Source organism: Mesocricetus auratus, unplaced genomic scaffold (genome assembly GCF_017639785.1).
Source record: "Mesocricetus auratus isolate SY011 unplaced genomic scaffold, BCM_Maur_2.0 Super-Scaffold_100011, whole genome shotgun sequence".
Taxonomy (NCBI): Eukaryota; Metazoa; Chordata; class Mammalia; order Rodentia; family Cricetidae; genus Mesocricetus; species Mesocricetus auratus.
This window is the reverse complement of record NW_024429195.1, coordinates 78,072,753-78,090,916: the sequence shown is the minus strand read 5'-3', so window position 1 is coordinate 78,090,916 and position 18,164 is coordinate 78,072,753. Positions and strand designations below refer to the sequence as shown.

Here is an 18,164-nt window from a genome sequence, read left to right as displayed (position 1 = left end):
TACACCTCAGCTTTTTCACTCCACACTAAAATAAGTAGGATCTGTCCTCACTCTGAGAACACCGTTGTCTGGAGTTACTACCACATAGGAGAAGCTGATGAGAACAAAGCAAATATGAAGAGCTAAGCCAGAGATTCAATTAAAATTAGACTAAAATAGGAATTTAATATTAAATTCAATATTTAATTAGTTCGCTCATTGGGTGAAATTTCATATTTAATTAGTTTGAATTAAGAATTAGGGCTGGTCTTCAACTGAAGAGTGGATAGAGAAAATGGGGTACATTTACACAATGGAGTACTACTCAGTGGGAAAATAAACAATAGAATCTTGAAATTTACAGGCAAATGGATGGCACTAGAAGAAACCATCCTGAGTGAGGTAACCCAGTCACAAAAAGACAAACATGTTTGTACTCACTCATATATGGATTTTAGGCATGGATCAGGGGAGTGAAAGCCTACAATTCCACTGCCAGAGAGTCTGGGAAACAGGAAGGACCCTAAGAGAGATATGCATGGTACCCCAGAGAAGGGGAATGAGGCAAGATCTACTGAACATATTTGGAGCATAGGACGGATGGAAGAGGGAGCCAGGGAAAAAAGAGGGGGAGAAAAGGAGGGGATAGGAGGACATGGGGAGCAGGAAGGTTGAGTCCAGGGAAGAATGAGGAGAGCAGGATGAGAGATACCATATTAGAGGGAGTCATTATAGGTTTGAAGAGAGATCTGGCAATAGGGAGATTTCCAGAGATCTACAAGGATGATACCAACTGGCAAACTAAGCAATAGTGGAGAGACTACCTTAAATGCCCCTCCCTGATAATGAGTTTGACAACTGACTTATATGCCATCCTAGAACCTTCATTCACTGGTTGATGGAAGCAGAGACAGACACCCACTGCTAAACACTGAACTGAACTCCTGCAACGCAGTGACAGAGGGAGGAGTGATGAGCAAAGGAGTCAAGACTGGACTGGTGAAACCCACAGAAACAGCTGACCTGAGCAAGGGGGAGCTCTTAGACCCCAGACTGATGGCTGAAAGGCCAGCATGGGACTAATCCAGACCCCCTGAATGTGGGTGTCAGTGAGGAGGCCTAGGCAATCTATGGGGCCTTGGGTAGTAGATCAATATTTATCCCTGGCATACAAATGGACTTTGGGTGCCCATCCCACAATGAGGGATGCTCTCTCATGGATACATTGGGTTGGGGGGACCTAGGCCCTGCCCTGAATGAAATGACAGATTCTGGAGATCCCCCCATGGAGGGCCTCACCCTCCCTGGGGATCAGAGTGGGGATTGGGTGGGGGGCTAGGGGGTTGGTGGAAGGAGGGGAGGGAGAGGGAGCTGAGATTGACATGTGAAGCAAGCTTGTTTCTAATTTAAAGAAAAAAAGAATTAGGGTTGCTGTTTAGTACATTAATACAATATTTGTTTGCCATTTTGCAGGTTCTGTATTATGTTCAATCTTCAGAACAAAAAATTAGTAAGACTAATTTGTTAAAAGGTTGTTTGCTTCTATGCTTATGTATGAGCATCTGCACGTATGTATGTGTACCATGTATGTGCCTGGTGCCTTTGGAGGGCAAAAAAACAGGTGTTGGATCTGCCGGAACTGAAGTTACAGGAAGTTACGAGCCATGAAAGGGGTGTGGAGAACTCTGGGTCCTCTGCAAGAGCAGTAAATGTTCGTAATACTAAGCCACATTTCCAGCCCAAAATTTGTCAGTCTTATTTGAAAATTAAGGGACTATGTGTGATGGTGGATGCTTATTATCCTGGGATTCAGGAATTCAAAGCAGGAGGACTGCTGTGTGTTCACGACTAGTGTTAGCTACAGAGTGAGCATCTAGACTCCCAGGGTTATATAGCATTATTCCCAACAGCAGTAGAAAGGGTTCCATCCGCCAACACCCTCACTAACATTTGCTGGTTTTGATTTCATAATGACAGCCATTCTGACCCTGGTGAGATGGAACTCAAGGTGATTTGGGTTCTCATTGTCCTGATGGCTGGTGAAATGCTTATTAGACATTTGCATTTCTTCTTTTCAGAACTCTCTTCAGATCTATGACTCATTTTTGTATTGGGTTGTTTGCTTTGTGATGCTTTTGTTTTTAGTTCTTCGTCTATTCTAGATAGTAATAATGTGTTGGCTGTGGAACTGCCCTCAGATCCAATCAGAGGGCAGCTGGTTACCCCCAAATATTCATGCCACTGCTGCACCGGTAGAAGCATCTTCTTGGCAAAGTGAATTGGCTCTCATAAGATATTCAAAGAGGTCTTTTAAAAACTATTTAGTCTATACTCGTAGACAAATGCGGCTGGAGGCCTTAACCAAACAGGCTTAACTCTGCAGTGAGTGGCAGTGAACGCAAATACAGGTAACTGTGAAAGATGCTGAGAATAAGTGAATATCGAGTGTTCAATCATGAAGAAATTTATGCCACCTCTTCTAAAACTCATGAGACATTGTATGAGAGAGGGCAGAAAGGTTTTAAGAGCCAGATAGGAGAAAGGGCTATACAATGCTGTCTTCTGGGCATAACAGTCATTTCAATCATGAATGCAATTCAACTGTGCTTATCCATTGAGCCTTCACTAGAGTAGACTTGTCAACAGCCAGTCAGCACTGGGGGAGGAGCTCAAGGGACCTCCCCCAAAATAAAATATTTCAGACATACTATTTTCAAAAGAATTTTTCATTCTCCACCCACAGAACCAGGCAATTTGGGGCCTGTTTCTGGGCCTGCGATCCCATGCTTGAAGACTGCCACTGAGCCTCCCCTCCCGGCGGGAGCCAACGCACCCCAGATTCCTGGTCTTCTTCTCCACCCATGGGTCCAGGTAAACCAGGGCCTGTATCCAGGCTGGCTTTCAAGTGCCTGGGGACTGCCTGGGGATCACCACTGAGCCTCCAAAGTGATTTCTGTATTTCATAATGTAATTTTTATACTGTGGCATCTCTATTGTTAAATTTTTATTTTCAATTATCTGTCACTTTAGTGTAGCATATTTTATTCATACTCATAAAGGGGAATCAGTGTTTTACACAAGCATGAATAGAAATTGTCATACTTAATGAGAAAAAATTGAAGTATATGAATAAACATCACTTTGTTATTTTTAAACCTTGCAGCAGTGCTGAGAAACAAACACAGGTTCTTGCTTACCTCTGAGTTATACCCTCAGCCCCAAAACACTTCTTTATTGTAGCAAATTAGTCAGTTTGCTTCTCTCTATGGTGTCAGGTGTTATTTTTAATATTCTTTTGTATATATGAAATAATTATTCTTAGAACTTTTTTGAATGGGCATGTCAATATATATCACTCTTTACATTCATTTTTGTACCTTAGAATTCCTTCCTCTGTCATAGATTATCTTTAACTAAAATAGAACTTGTATTATTTTTACAATCACCCAATTTGTTTGTCTTTTATACTTAGAATCTCAAATAAAAATAATTTTTTCTTAAAAAGAAATACAAGACTAGAAATATTTGCAGAACCAGAAATATTTTTAAGATGACAGCAGAAATGAAATAAGAGCCAAAAACTTTTAAAACTGAAAATAACTCAAATTAGAAACACAATGGAACTAAACTGGGCTCCCTGAACATGGATGACAGTTAGGAGGCCTGGGCAGTCTATGGGACCTCTGGCAATGGAACAGTGCTTATCCCTAGTGCACGAATGGACTTAGGGAGCCCATTCCCCATGGAGGGATACTCTCTCAGCCTAGACACATGGGGGAGGCCCTAGGCCCTGCCCCAAATGAGGTTACAGACTTTGATGATCGCCCATGGAAGCCCTCACCCTCGCTGGGGAGTGGATGGGGATGGAAGGGGGGGCCAATGGGGGTAATGGGAGGATTGATATGTAAAATAAGATTGTTTCTAATACACACACACATATATGTACATATATATATGAAACACAATGGGAAAGCTTGCAGCGTGTTAGATCCTACTAAAGAAAGAAATTTTAAAAAACTTTAAAATAAGTCAGAACAAGATATCCTGATTAACACATAAATAAGCAAAAGGTTCTGAAGAGATGGAGAGAGTCTGAGTTGAGAAAGAAGGAAACATATATGAGCATGTGGGACATGAAAATTAGAGCGTACCATGGGGAGAAATGCCTAAGTGCGGGAAGGGAAGGGAGAACAGAGAAGGGGGAGCAGAGGAAGGGTCAACCAACATAAGGAGGGATGAAAAAGCCATCAGGAAACCTGGTACTTGGTAAGATAATTTTAAAATAATATAAAATGGGGTGTGGTGGCACATGTCTCTTTTTTTATCCTAGCACTCTGGAGGCAGAGGGAGTTAGTTAATTAATTAAATAAGAGTTTGAATGGAGGTGCCTTGCATCGCTAGACAAAGCTGATCTCCAATGTCATAGGTTAGTAAGTGAAAATTTCAGTGCCGGGTGAGCTACCTCCCTATGAGTTGCTGGTCAGGGAACCCCCTGGGGTCTCAGAAATAGTATAGGCAATTCCACCGCTGCCAGCTGCCCACCAGAACAGATAGAAAATACCATTGCCAAGGGCAACACATAGTGTCATCACAGAACACACAGAAATCAAGATGGAACTAAGATTGAAGCTTCCTCTTTGCAGACTATCCACTACAATGCTAGAAGGTTCTATTCAGGCTGCCTGCTGGTGGTGGGTGGGGTGTGTGGAGAGTCATCAACAGCTTTACACAGGTGTGAACCCTGTGTCCTACACTCAAACTGCCAGGCAAGTTGTGGCCACTTGTGCAACAGTGGTATGGCAGTTATAGGAACAACCAATGGCTTTCTAGTTGGAATTGAGGGCAATTCATGCCTGGTGCTATAAAACTTGTCAGATTATAGGTCGCACCGAGGAAGCTACTGATACTTTTTTGCTAAATGGAAGAATGTGCCTATCAAAACGCCTCCTAAATCATGTGTATGCCTATATATTAAGGTGCTGTCAACTTTAGTCAGAGAAGGTAACTTCAGAGATGCATTAAAACAGCTAAATGCTCAGCCATAAGTGTGGTATCTCTATCACCCTCTCCAAGACTTAAGGAACACTGTGGAAAAGGAGGTAGAAAAAAATAATAGCCAGGGGAAAGAATAGAATGTTGTAGAATGTTCTCTTCCAGACATGCTATGGCTGTTGCACTCTCAAATTCATGGCAGCTGTGATTACCTGCACAAGACCTGCACAAAATTTGAGACAAATCCAACATCCTCCCTATTCACAGAGAAGGGAGGAACTCACAAGGCCCTACCCTTCCCTGGGATCTACAAGTGGTAACGGTTGCTAGGGAAGAAAGGATATTTATAAGTGCCATTGATAAGGTGCTAGGCTCTTGCAAGCAAACCTAATGGATGTTATTGGCTCATAAAACAACAACAACAAAATTAATATGGAAGGGGACTAGATAGGAAGAAAGAAAGAGGACAAGAAAGGGGGCACAAAGTTATGGGGTGAATATGATCAAAATACATTGTGTAGGTATGCTCCAGAAACTGTCACAATGAAACCCACTGTTATGAACAATTAATATACGATAAATAAAGAAGCATCTTGAGAGATGGTAATGGAGTTTTCAAAAGCTGTGTCAGACGTGGATCTACGGATAGAAAAATAAGGAAACTTGGCAGAAAAAAAAGAGAAAACTCTGGAAATTTTAACTCAAATTTTAACATCCCCCCCAAAAAAAGAAAAACAAAAAGAAAAAACAATTTTGTTGATTTTGAAAGGCTAGGTGTGAAATAGAAATGTTGGGTTCCATATTGGATTTAATAACCAGGAAAACATAATAGCTCATTATGTTTAAAACACTATTAATTATTCTCCTTACTTTCAGGAATAGCTAAAACTGTCATTGTTTGAAAAAGTACAATCAAGACTTCATTTAGTAATCCAGCATCCTCAGGACCCCTCCTGCTGGAATCCACATTCAGCCTCCAAAGGGTAGCTCTACAAATGGACAAGAGCAAAATGTACAAAACCGGTGAGTGTCACTTGTCAATGCTGTCCAAGTGTGACCTGCAAGGAAAGAGCATCGCCACAAGAGAACATGTTTCAAAACGTTTAATGCCACGATCCATCCCACCACTAAAAAATATACTATACGTGCAAGGTATAAGCAAAATGTGGTGTTTCTGCGTAACATCGACACGCACAGCAGATTGGGTCACAACCTACAACACTGCCTTCATGACCATCATGAGGCTTTTTCATACATGTAATTATTATACTTTGTTAACACACAAAGAAATAAACACTGGTTATTATTATCTATTTTTTTTACTTAGAAAACAGTGCAATTTTCATAATAAACTCTGCGGCCAATGGATGAAATGACACAGCAGTTCTTTCTTTACAAATGACATGGTCACACAAGAGTCAAAGATAGTGATGACAGGACAGCTATTTCTTAAGTACTTCTGTATGCCAGGAACTGCTCTGGGGGGGCTTACATGGATTCACGCAATAGGGAGGTTTTACAACGTCTGATAACACAAATTATATACAAGTAAAAGAAAGAATGTTATTTAGTGGGAAGTTAGCCATTCTCTTTTAAAATCTAACATTAGTCTTTTTTATAAAGTACATTATAACTCCTTAAGCATAGCAAGGGACCAGAAACGAAATGGAAAAAACTAGGCAACAAATAATATACTATAACATACTACAAGTATATCTGTATTTTATCATCATATTAAATTTCCTTCTGAAAATATAAACAAACTTTTCAAAACTAAGGGTCAGGAAATTAATTTTATTTTCTAATAACCTCTCACATGCCAACATTACATTTTTAATTATATTTGAGAGTATCCATGTTATTGCTTAACACAATCACAGATGAAGTTTTCAACACCAAGTACAGGCCTGATTGTCTTGAACATTTTGACTGCAGTATTTCTCTACAAAACTATTGCTATCTTTTTATTTTCAATGAACATTCCAGGTACAGTTATTATGAATATTTTGAAAACAATTTCATGTCATCTGACCACTTATTATTATACTCACTGGCAGAGAAAACTAGTGACACACGTTTGTTTAAACAAAACTCTTTGAAGAAACTAGTGGCAAAAAGTCACCTGAGTCTGATTCTTTGATTATTAAATGTTTTAGGGGCTACTAGTTAACTTGGGACATTATTTAACCACATTCCCAATGATGTAGAGGGTTATAATTTAATAGTCAACTCTTCGTAGACTTCTTTTAAAACATTCCTGGAAATGGAGCTATCATCCTTAGCTTCATTTTATTTATTATTTCTTTTTGTCAGTCTGTGACTCTTAAAGAAAAAAAGTCATTGATTCACCAAATGGTTTGGTTCATTGAGTAATATAGGACCTTAAGGGTTTTGAGTTCAGAATTTTATATATTTGAATCCCCTCTGCCACATAGTCTAAATATTCACACACACACACACACACACACACGCGCGCACACACACACGTGCGTGCACGCGTCCTTGACCAAACATGGAATCACCCATAGAACAGCTGATTCCATTTCCAGTTTTTTATCATTGAAAATGTACCTACACTGAGCTGGGTGGACCCTTCTCTCCTAAAACTCCCACTCATCTGCCGGTCTCGGTCTTGACCCCAAGAGGGCAACATTGGGTGGGTTATCCTGTTCCTTTAGTGTCCCTAGCTGTAAAATGGGTACAATAACTATATGTAATAGGGTGTGGAGGTTAGATAAGAATGTTCATAAAGCACCTGGCACAACAGAGGGCCTCTATGAGTGCTTCCCTTCATCAGGGTTAGGAAATTTTCTCTGCATGGGTATCTTAGGAGGTGTGGTGACAGCCATCATGTACTCTTCTCCAGGCCAAAGAGGGATTTCTTTCTATGTTTATTTGAGCAACAAGCTACTTCTTATTCTTCTAGCCATTTATTTCTGAGTAGCTAGTTCTTTGAGAGAAGGCTCAACAGCAAACACCAACCCTGCCCCACCCTGAAAAGATATGATCAACTACTTTATCAACTGACTGCAAGAACCATACTCTTTTGGGGGGGGGTTCGAAACAGGGTTTCTCTGTGGCTTTGGAGGCTATCCTGGAACTAGCTTTTGTAGACCAGGCTGGCCTCGAACTCACAGAGATTGCCTGCCTCTGCCTCCCGAGTGCTGGGATTAAAGGCATGAGCCACCAACGCCCAGCAAGAACCATACTCTTATCTATGGAAGAAGGTGTTTCTCTCTTTTCTCTGCTGTTGACTTAATCTCCTCCCACTACCTCCAGTGTCCCATGATTTGTCCCCTGGCAAGCCGAGGTATGGAAAGGCAATGGGAATGGATACTTCTGCTTGTATGTTGAGGAGAAGATGGGCATTAGGATGCTTCTGAGTAGTCTCCTTCATTCTGGTAGGACAATGCCTCTTCCTCCTGGAAGGCAGCTTCTCTCTGTTGTCTCCACCCACTCTTCTGGACTTCGAAATTCTGAGTGGTGGCACCATAAGACATCTTCTTTCTGGGACTTACCATAGCCTCGTGGTTGAGCTCTGTTTCCTCAGCTAATTCATCTTGGTCAATGATCCCACATTTCTCCTCAGAGAGACTCTCTGGATCAGCCCAGTCCTGTTTTTCCCCTGAAGCAAAGACCCCATAGAAGATGACACCACTGTAGTGGACCAGAGCTGCTATGAGGAACACGTTCTGCCATTCCTCACGGGTCTAACAAAGGAAATATCCAGTTACTGTTTTGAGCAAAAACAGAGGCCAACAGTGAGCCCTAAAGTCTTCCACTGGGGTAAAAACATCTGTTCCTCGAAGGCTACATTGTGCTTCGAGGTAGACATGATAGAATATATACTTAAGTTGAGTGCTTGAAAATGAAAATGAAAGACTACAATGAATTCCATTTTAATATAATATGTATCATAAAAAGTACAGGTCACATGTAGTTGAAGAGATGCCTTAGGGAAGTTAAGTGCCCTGGATGTTCTTACAGAGGATCCAGGTTCAATACTAGCATCATGTTGTAGCTCACAACTATCTGTAACTCCAGCCCCAGGGGATCTGATGCCCTCCTCTGGCTTTCATGATACATATGTGGTATACATATATACAAGCAGACAAAACACTCATGTAGAAAAAATATAAATATATTTTTAGAGATAAAAATAAGTTTAAAACCCACAAATGTTCAATAAAAGCTAAGTACTACAGCCTTGAAGGTTCAGGGGTTTGTATACTATGTTCTGGGTGTTTTGTCTGTGCAACACATGTGTGCCTGGCATCCATGGACCAGGTAATGGTGGTTAGGTGTCGAGGATGTTCTTGTAAAATAGACACAGTTTCAATTCCCATCACCCACAGGTGGCTCACAACCATCTGTAATGCCAGCTCCAGAGGATCTAATGGTGGAGTTACTAATGGTTGTGAACTATGTGGGTACTGGGAACAGAACCCTGGTCCTCCCAAAGACAGCCTTGGAACTATCTCCCCTGCCCCCATGATGGTTTTTATTTATTTATTTATTTATTTATTTAAGTAACATTTTTCCCATTTATTTTACATACTGATCACAGTTCCCCTACCTCCTCTCTTCCCATTCCCCCCACTCATCCTCCATCTCCATTCGGAAAGGGGCAGGCCTCCCATGGGCTTGAACAAAGCATGCACATTGAGTTGAGGCAGGACCAAGCTTTTCCCCTTGCATCAAGTCTGGGCAAGGTGGTTCTTGAGAAAATTCATTAATGTGTTGTTTATTTTCTCCTAAACAAGCAGGGAATCTACACCACTCACTATTTTATGGGTGACATTCTAAGCAACCGGTGGAAATGAGCTATCCCCTGTTTTAGCATGTAGAATCATAAAACAACCTTAAATAGAACACTCATTCTGGGTTGGCTGCCTGAGTTTCTTCTTGATGTCTCTAAAGAATATCTATGGCCTTTACTTTTATCCTCCAAACATTTATTTCTCAGCTGAGAAGGTGTGGAACTAGATAGCAATTAGTCCTGGTGCCATCAATAAACAAGAAAGCAGAAGGGGGAATGAAGGGGGGCGGAGGAGGAGGCAGCTGTTCAAAACTCAATCAAGGACAAGGACACACACTTACACACTGGGGTAAGTCATTGAGATCTCAGTTTCCAAGGACAGGGACACACACTTACACACTGGAGTAAGTCACTGAGATCTCAGGTTTGTACAGTGCTTCTACCCTGACATCGTAGCCCACAGCCACAAAGGAGATCATTACCTTGTGCTTGGTCATTGCTCCGACAATGAGGGGGCAGACCATTCCAGATAGTGTTCCCACTCCATTAGAAATCCCCATGAGAATGCTGGCATAGCGTGGAGCAATGTCCAGGTGGTTGACATTAAAACCTATGGTAAAGCCAAAACCTCAGTATCAAGAGTTAAGAACAGGATTCCTAAAAACCCTTTGGGAAATGTGTGGCTTGCTCCAAGGCTCACCAATCAATTTAATCTTCTCTAGTATATGTTTAATGGATATTCTACCAAGAAGGTCTGGCTGGACATTGCCAGCCTGTCCCTGCAAAAGCAGGACTGTCCATTCTGGTTAGCAATGCTCCTATGGTGGTAAGAATTATAGACAATATGTCCAGCAGATCTGGAACTCCAAAACCCAAAGTCTTAAAACCTTGACTGTATCTATTCAAAGCAAACAATCAAACCCTACAGAACAGAACCTTAACTTCCAATATGGCTTCTCCCAGCCAACCACTAGAAGTCCTCCATCGATGAGTCTGCCTTGATGGCCGTGTGATCCATTAAAAATGATGTTTCTAGCTTTTTGCATAGACATGACAGGACTCTTAATAATTTACAAAGGGTTTTCATGTTTCAAATCTGTAGGTTTGGGTTCAAAGCTTATTTCCATCATGTAATTGAGTATGGGAATAACATTACTATTTATCTGTAACAGGTGCTGTGACATGACACAGAACTGCAGGCATGAAGACCTGCGGTGAGCAGCTACGCTGTCCTAGCCACACAGTTCCAAGGTGAGAAGCTACGCTATTCTAACCACACAACAGCTATTGGACTTCTGCTATTACTACTGTTACAGGAAAGCATCTCCCTGTCTGTAGTCATTAAGGTCTTCTACCAGAGAAAATGTTACTGGACGCGGCAAAATGACAAAGTGCCACTGCTATTCCCCTTATCAAAGGAAGGAGTAAATCAAGCCAAGGAGGAGGAACATGGCTAAGCATTGAAAGAAGCCCAAGTCCCCATAAACCAGCTCTACCCACATAGCCCAAATCCCCATAAACCAGCTCTACCCACATAGCCCAGGGTACATTTTAGAATTAGACCTCAACTCTGGTAGCTTAACTGAGAAGCTATCTGGACTAAAGATTAAACTTTCTTGGACTTGAGTTTCTTCTATAAAATGGAGTGATCATTTTTATAAAACCATTTCAGGAACTAAACTAAATAATAGTGGATATTAAGTAAATGGTAACTAGAAGGGAAAGCCAAGTCCATGCATTTCTATTTCTAATTTTTCATTTCACGTTTTATTTATTTAGAGACAGTGTCTTAAACTCACAGACTTAAGCTATCTTCTTTCCTCAGCCCCCGAGAACCTGGAATCACAGGTAGACACCATGCCTAGCAACATGCATGGGCATGAAGTCTAGGCAGCCATCTGTTCTGCTGACCACTGTCTTCCCTGCAGTAGCAAAGTGTGTGGCCTATAGGAATCACTCAAATGCCTGTGTTTATTTACCAGTTCAAGCTACTGAACGCACAGCAAAGGATTATGGGCTTTGTTCAGTTGTGCTTCTGTTTTGCTTTGCGGCGTACTTTTTTATATATCAAATTTGTCCTTTGACAATTTCTTTTTAAAAAAACAGAATTCAGTTGTTTTATTTCTAGTTATGTGTATGTGTGCATGTGTGTGCACACACACATACCTTCAGAGGTCAGAAGAGGGCATCGGATCCCCTGGAGCCGGAGTTACCGATGGTTATGAGGCACCTGACATGGGTGCTGGGAACAGAGCTCAGGTCCTCTGGAGGGGCGGCAAGCACTCTTAACTGCTGAGCCATCTCTCCAAACCCTGCCCTGGTCTTTGACAGTTTCATACATGTATATAACATGTACTGATTATTCTCACCTGAACCCCCATCGACCTCTCCACTTCTCTGCAAAGTGCTTTCTCACATTCTTGTTTGTCTTGTTTTTTGTGACCTGCTGAGTTTAAACAGGCTGGTGTTTATCTGAACACGGGTTTGGAACTACCCACTGAAGCCTGGTGGGCTCAGAGGCAAATGAGCAACAGAGGCCAATGACCCCTCCCCCCAGAGTCTTATCAGTATAGTTAATAGTTGAGGAGCAAAGGGTAGGTAGGGTCCCACTAGCCCTTCACTCATTCACGTCTGATCTTTGGTTTGGTTTTTAATTCTCTGTTCTGTGGGAGAAAAAAACACTGAAAAATCTTCATCCAATCTGGGTAATTTTTTTCTCTGCCTACATTCAAGGAGAAGTTTTTAAAAATGAAATAACAACACCTTCTCCTTCAGATCAAAGTACCAAACAATTGGAACATAAAACAGCTGCAAGATCAGTTAATCTTGCTGTGATTTGAATGTAATAAATACTTTCTAGAAAAGAAACTAGAGATAAGAGGCAATTAATCTGATTGTTGGACATTCTGCTCTGATACAAAGCCAGCCTGGGCATTTGCATTCAGCTAAAGAGAATTTGAGGAAAACTACATAGGCTTCTATCAACATGCTGCTGGTGTTCAGATGGGAAAATCACTGAGAAACTAGGACATTGATAAATTTTTGTAGCACATGAAAACATTACATGCAGTCTGGGAGACAGGCAACTGAGGAAGACTGGAAATAGGAGACATGGCCTTCCCTAGGGAAGAGCATGCGAATTGGTTGTCCAACACCAAACAATCAGTCATGAAAACTTACATACAGGTAGCATTATATGGACTGAAGATATATAGGAATATATACGTATGTATGTATATATATACATACATCTATTTACACATGTTCATATATGAATTCAATAACAGTTTTTGAAATAGACCATGAATTTTAAGGAGAGTGGAAAGTTGTATATGGAACAGTTTAGAGCACTGGTTCTCAACCCTTGAGTCTCAACCCCTCTGGCAAACTCCAATCTCCAACAATATTTCCATTATAACCAATAACAATAGCGAAAATTACAGTTATGAAGTAGCAAAGTAAGTTTTATGTTTGGGGGTCACCACAAACTGTGAACTGTATTAAAAGGTCACAGCATTAGTAAGGTTTAGAACCATTTCTCTAGAGAAAGGAAAAGGAAAGGGGGAAATGTTATGATTAAATTATAATCTCAAAAAAAAATCTTAATGGGGTTAAAAAAAAGTGGCCCACATGGGGTAAAGGCAGCTGCCATAGTTGGGAGAATGGAGTTGTGACTCGCTTTATTTTAACTTCTGCTTGAGAGTTAACTGGCAATGCTGAAAGAAGAAAGCTATGCAAGCTTGAAGGCTTCTGTATCTCTCGGGACAGGCTATGAATCTCTCTTGTATGACAGACTCATCAAGAGAAGCTTCTCCTCCGCATCCTGCCAGAAGCACACCAGGATAGCTGTATTCTTGCTATTCCGAGTGGAGACGGCCACCAGGAATGACAGCACCCACTTGAAACCCTGGTACTGGGAGGCAGAGGAAGGAGGATCCAGAGGTCAGGGCTAGCCCGAGCTATAAAAGAGGGCCAGCATCGAACTGGTGTATAGAGGAAAACTGTGGGGTGTCGCTCAGTGATGATGGACTTGCCTAGTGCATACAAAGTTCTGCATTCCTCCCAAAAACTGAAAGAAAAAACTGCAGACGTAGATCAGGGTCACTCTGCAGAGCCTGCTGGGACCTACTCTGGATCTTTACTAATCAGAAACTGTATTCTGTTAGGCCCAGGGGAACTTCTCGATATGTGAATGTTTGGGAAGCAGCGGGCTCCCATTGTGAGGATTGAACAATGGTAACAGTCAGCACCCAAAACTTTGCTCCTGATCCAACACCTGATGAGACCCTTGAGTATCCTATTTTCCCTGGAACAGCAATTCTATGAGGGCAAAGTTGTAGTTGTTCACTGCATATCCCCATGCATGAGGTAAGTAGTGTGAGAACGAATCAAAGACCACAGGGCACCCTCCCAACAACCCAGCCGATGCTGTCCCAGGCCTTCAGTCTCCAGATCAGAACTGAAAAAAATTTGGTAAATTATTTATACACACACAATAAATAAATAAATAACAGTTAAGAAAGATCTGAGACCCAGCTCTGTGTACTTCCAAACCCAAACTCTTGACTTCTAGATTTTTCTTTTCCCATAATATACCTACTAATACTCTCTGTTTATTTTGATAGATACTCCAAGCCTCCATCTTAGGGTAGCTTGGGAAAAAGATTTAACATTTTTCTTTTCTGGTATATTTTCATGCTGTTTGATACTTAAGGTGACCCAGGGATAAAGAAGGACTTGGAGGCAGGCAGGTCTGTGTCCGTCACTAACTGTGTGACAAAGGGAAGAACTGTTTTATTATTATTACCACTATTACTACTAGTAGTAGTAGTATTCAGTAAAATAGTGAAAGACTCAGTTAAATGTTGCTGTCACCATTTGCTCTGCTGTTGCCAGGCAGATGCAGTTTCAGAGACAGATAGCTCATGTACATTCTCACTGGGCTTGGCAAGGGGTTTTCTGGAGTCTGTAAGCATGGTGGAGGCTGTAAGCATGGTGATTTGCATATGATCCTCTCCAAACAATAAGTTGGTGTCTGCTCCTGTCCAATGGAGATACCAATAACATCAAAACCTCCTGGGGTAGTTGTCAGAACTGGGGAAGTTGTCACAGAGAGTTTAAGCATCCTCAGCATTGAATCCATGCTTGATGGCAGTAAGCCCATATCATTATCATCAGACCCACTTGTTCTGAAGGATGTCCACACCTCCCGAGATCTTGATCACAGTAAGCTCACATCATTATCATCAGACTGAAGGATGCCCACCCCTTCCCAGATCTTCTTGTTCAGAAAATGAAAGCAATGAAGCAGCCAAAAAGAAAACTCATTGAAACTATAGAAGTCACTCTAAACGCTCCCAATGTTTGTGACCAAATGTCAAATGGCATGGCCATTTGAGCCAAAATTAGCAGTCCTCTAGGGGTAAGTGGGTCTGTCAGGTAGGGTGAACTGGGAGCTAGCCTGGGATACATGCCTGGGCTCTGCTTATGCCTCAGGGAAATCAGCTAAACTTACGTATTTTCCCCTGATAGAGTTAGTAGGGACAATACCAGCTAGAATGGGCTCTAAGTCCATGCCTGGTGGATCCTATGTCACCCCACTTAATGAAACTGTGCAGTGGCCCTGTTCCTTGGGAATCCCTGGGCTACTAAATGAAAGTATTACGATTTCCTTGTCCTTCCTTCCTCCTAAGACTCAGTGAATCTACATACTCAATTCAGAAAACCCAGGATGTTTTACCTGAAATAGCGAAGCCACTGAATCCTACAGCGAGCACCAGGAAGGAGATAGCCACTCCTTTGGTGTGGGAAAAGCCAACCACCAAAAGCAAGGTTGCTTCCATGCCAAAGCCTGAAAATAGAAACACAAGAAGAATTGTCATATTTCTGTCAGCATGAACCTAACCAGTATTTCATGAACCTGAATGTTTAGTACATATATCCTAAGAGTATCTACAGTATTCCCCAGGGTTCATGACTGCATGGCTAGACTATTGCCTGGGTATTCCTTTCTGCCTTATCCTGGTGCACCTTGGATAATAAATAATCCCAGGAGGTTCAATGATGGCCCTTGTGTAGTTGCTCCTGCCAACCTGTATATACAGTCAATGACCCCTTTTGTCTACATAAGTTGTAGCCTTCTCCATAAAACTAACACAACAACACCCCTGTACTATTTTCTTCTAAAAAACTATAATAATCATTTGAAATCAAAATTCTCAGTTAGATGTGGTGGCTCAGGCATGGAGACTGAGGCCAATTTACAAAGATCATAGATTTAAGGGAAGCCTTGCTATACAGTGAATTTAAAGTCAGTCTATCAAATAATGAGACCAAGCAGATTTCAGTATTTGGAAGGCAGAGGCAGGTAGATCTCTGTGAGTTCAAGAGCAGCCTGGTCTACACAGTGAATGCCAGGTCAGCAAAAACTACCTGTATCAAAAGAAAGAGAGGGGAGAAGGAAGGAAGGAATGGAAGGGAAGGAAGGAAGGAAAGGAAGGAGAGAAAGGGAAGAGGAGAAGAGGGAAAGAGAAGAAATGGGAGGAGAGGAGAGAGGAGGGGAGGGGAGAGGCTGATGATATCTCAGTGGCAGAATGCTCATCTGACATGCACAAGACTCTGGACTCCATCTCTAGTGGGGAAAAGGAAGGACTAAATAAATAAATGAAATAAAGTAATGCCTAGGGCTAATGACGCATAAGTCAAAACTTTTTCCTTTCACTAGTTCACCAAGTCTTCAGGCCTCTGAAAGAGCATGAGATGCTTGCACAGAAAGTATAATAGGGGAAGCATACTTTCTGTCCTTTTCATCCAGAATAAATGATTCCAGCATCTTCAAAAAAAGATGGGATAATTATAAAGACATGTATTCCCAAGAGAGACAGAGAATTCATCTAGCAGCAGGCAGAGATGACATAAATATCACTTGCAGTACACAAAGGGTAGGGGATAATTAGAGTGGAGGCTTCATTCTGGAGACTAGATGCTGAGTCCACACATCTCCACACGATGCTTCTACAGTTACGTCCAGGGCAACATGACCAACCGAGTGTCTGTCCCTCTTGTTTTCATGCCTAAGAACCCAAAACACACCACCCCTCCCACTTCTTTCTCCCTGTCTCTGATTGGTCCTCAGCCTAGCCACCTTTAGAACTTAGACTATATTTATATTGTCAGAAATCCTGACTTTAGATTCCACCTCAAAACCATGACCTGTGTCACCTTGGACTAGTTATGCTAGCTCTCCAACTCCACATATTAAAGGCAGAGCTAACCAGCAGCCTAAAGGAACACTGAGAGGGAAAAGGCAGTCAGGAGAGCAAGATGCTGAAGTAGAGCATGGGTGCACATGCCAGACTACCAAGCAGAAACTTCGGAGCCACCGCTGACTTCCTTTAACCCTGTTTTCACATAAAATCCTGTGTGTTCACCCTACTGTGAAGACGGAGCAGTGACCACAAAGAATACTCAAACAAGCAAATTATGAAGCGAGAAAATGCATTCAGGACCTAGATTTAAAAGTTACCAAGGTGGATTATTGGCAATTTAGAAGGCACATTTTAAAACATGGAATTTTCAGAAATAAGATTGAGATCCTGAAGAAAAACCAGACAGAAGTGTTGGAAATGAATTAATTGGCCAAATGAAATACACAGTGGAAAACATCATCAACAGACAAGACCAAGCATAAGAAAACAATGCCAGGGACAGAGGACAGAGTTAAGACAATAATACATCAGACCATGAAGGAAACAAATAAGCAAGAGCAAAATTCCCAAGAACTCTAAGATACATTCAAGAGACTGAACCTAAGGAGCCACATGGTAAAAGGAGAAGGAGAGAGAGAGAGAGAGAGAGAGAGAGTATTTGATTAATTTATGGTGGAAGTGGGCATCTAAACACATGAATTATCTAGACTCTGAAACAGACATGGCCAGAGAAGAACCTCTCTGCATCATGTCATAGGAAGGATGTCAAAGCTACAAATCAAAGAAATGATATTAAAAATTGTAAAGGAAATGTCAACTTCCCTACCAATGGAAGCATCAGGATAGCATTAGATTTCTTGCCATCAAACCTAAAACCCAGGAAATATTGAGATGATGTTCCAAGCCCTGAAAGTAACTTCTAACCAAGCCTGCTATATCCAGCAAAGTATTCTTTTTAATTTACGGAAAAATATGAAGCTACCAAGGTAAACACAAACATGGTGGTATGACAACATTTCTGGCCGGGCGGTGGTGGCGCACGCCTTTAATCCCAGCACTCGGGAGGCAGAGGCAGGCGGATCTCTGTGAGTTCGAGAAACCCTGTCTCGAAAAACCAAAAAAAAAAAAAAAAGAAAGAAAGACAACATTTCTGCTAACATTGCAGATTACTCAAAGGAATACTATACTCAGAAATAGAAGAAATTCTAGCCTACTCATGATATTAG

The 18,164-nt window shown here is 41.5% G+C and overlaps 1 protein-coding gene across 1 annotated transcript in view; it reads right to left on the bottom strand.

Annotated features, from left to right (window-relative positions):
• Nucleotides 1-6,059: 6,059 nt before the first annotated feature.
• Slc17a8 (solute carrier family 17 member 8) overlaps nucleotides 6,060-18,164 on the bottom strand; it is a 43,698-nt gene continuing 31,593 nt past the window's right edge. The window contains exons 10-12 of the mRNA XM_040755100.1: nucleotides 15,471-15,581; nucleotides 10,213-10,340; nucleotides 6,060-8,681 (exon numbers count right to left, since the gene is read on the bottom strand). Of these exons, the coding sequence (XP_040611034.1) occupies nucleotides 8,340-8,681; nucleotides 10,213-10,340; nucleotides 15,471-15,581 (581 nt within the window). The 3' untranslated portion in view covers nucleotides 6,060-8,339. The remainder of the gene's footprint in view (nucleotides 8,682-10,212; nucleotides 10,341-15,470; nucleotides 15,582-18,164) is intronic.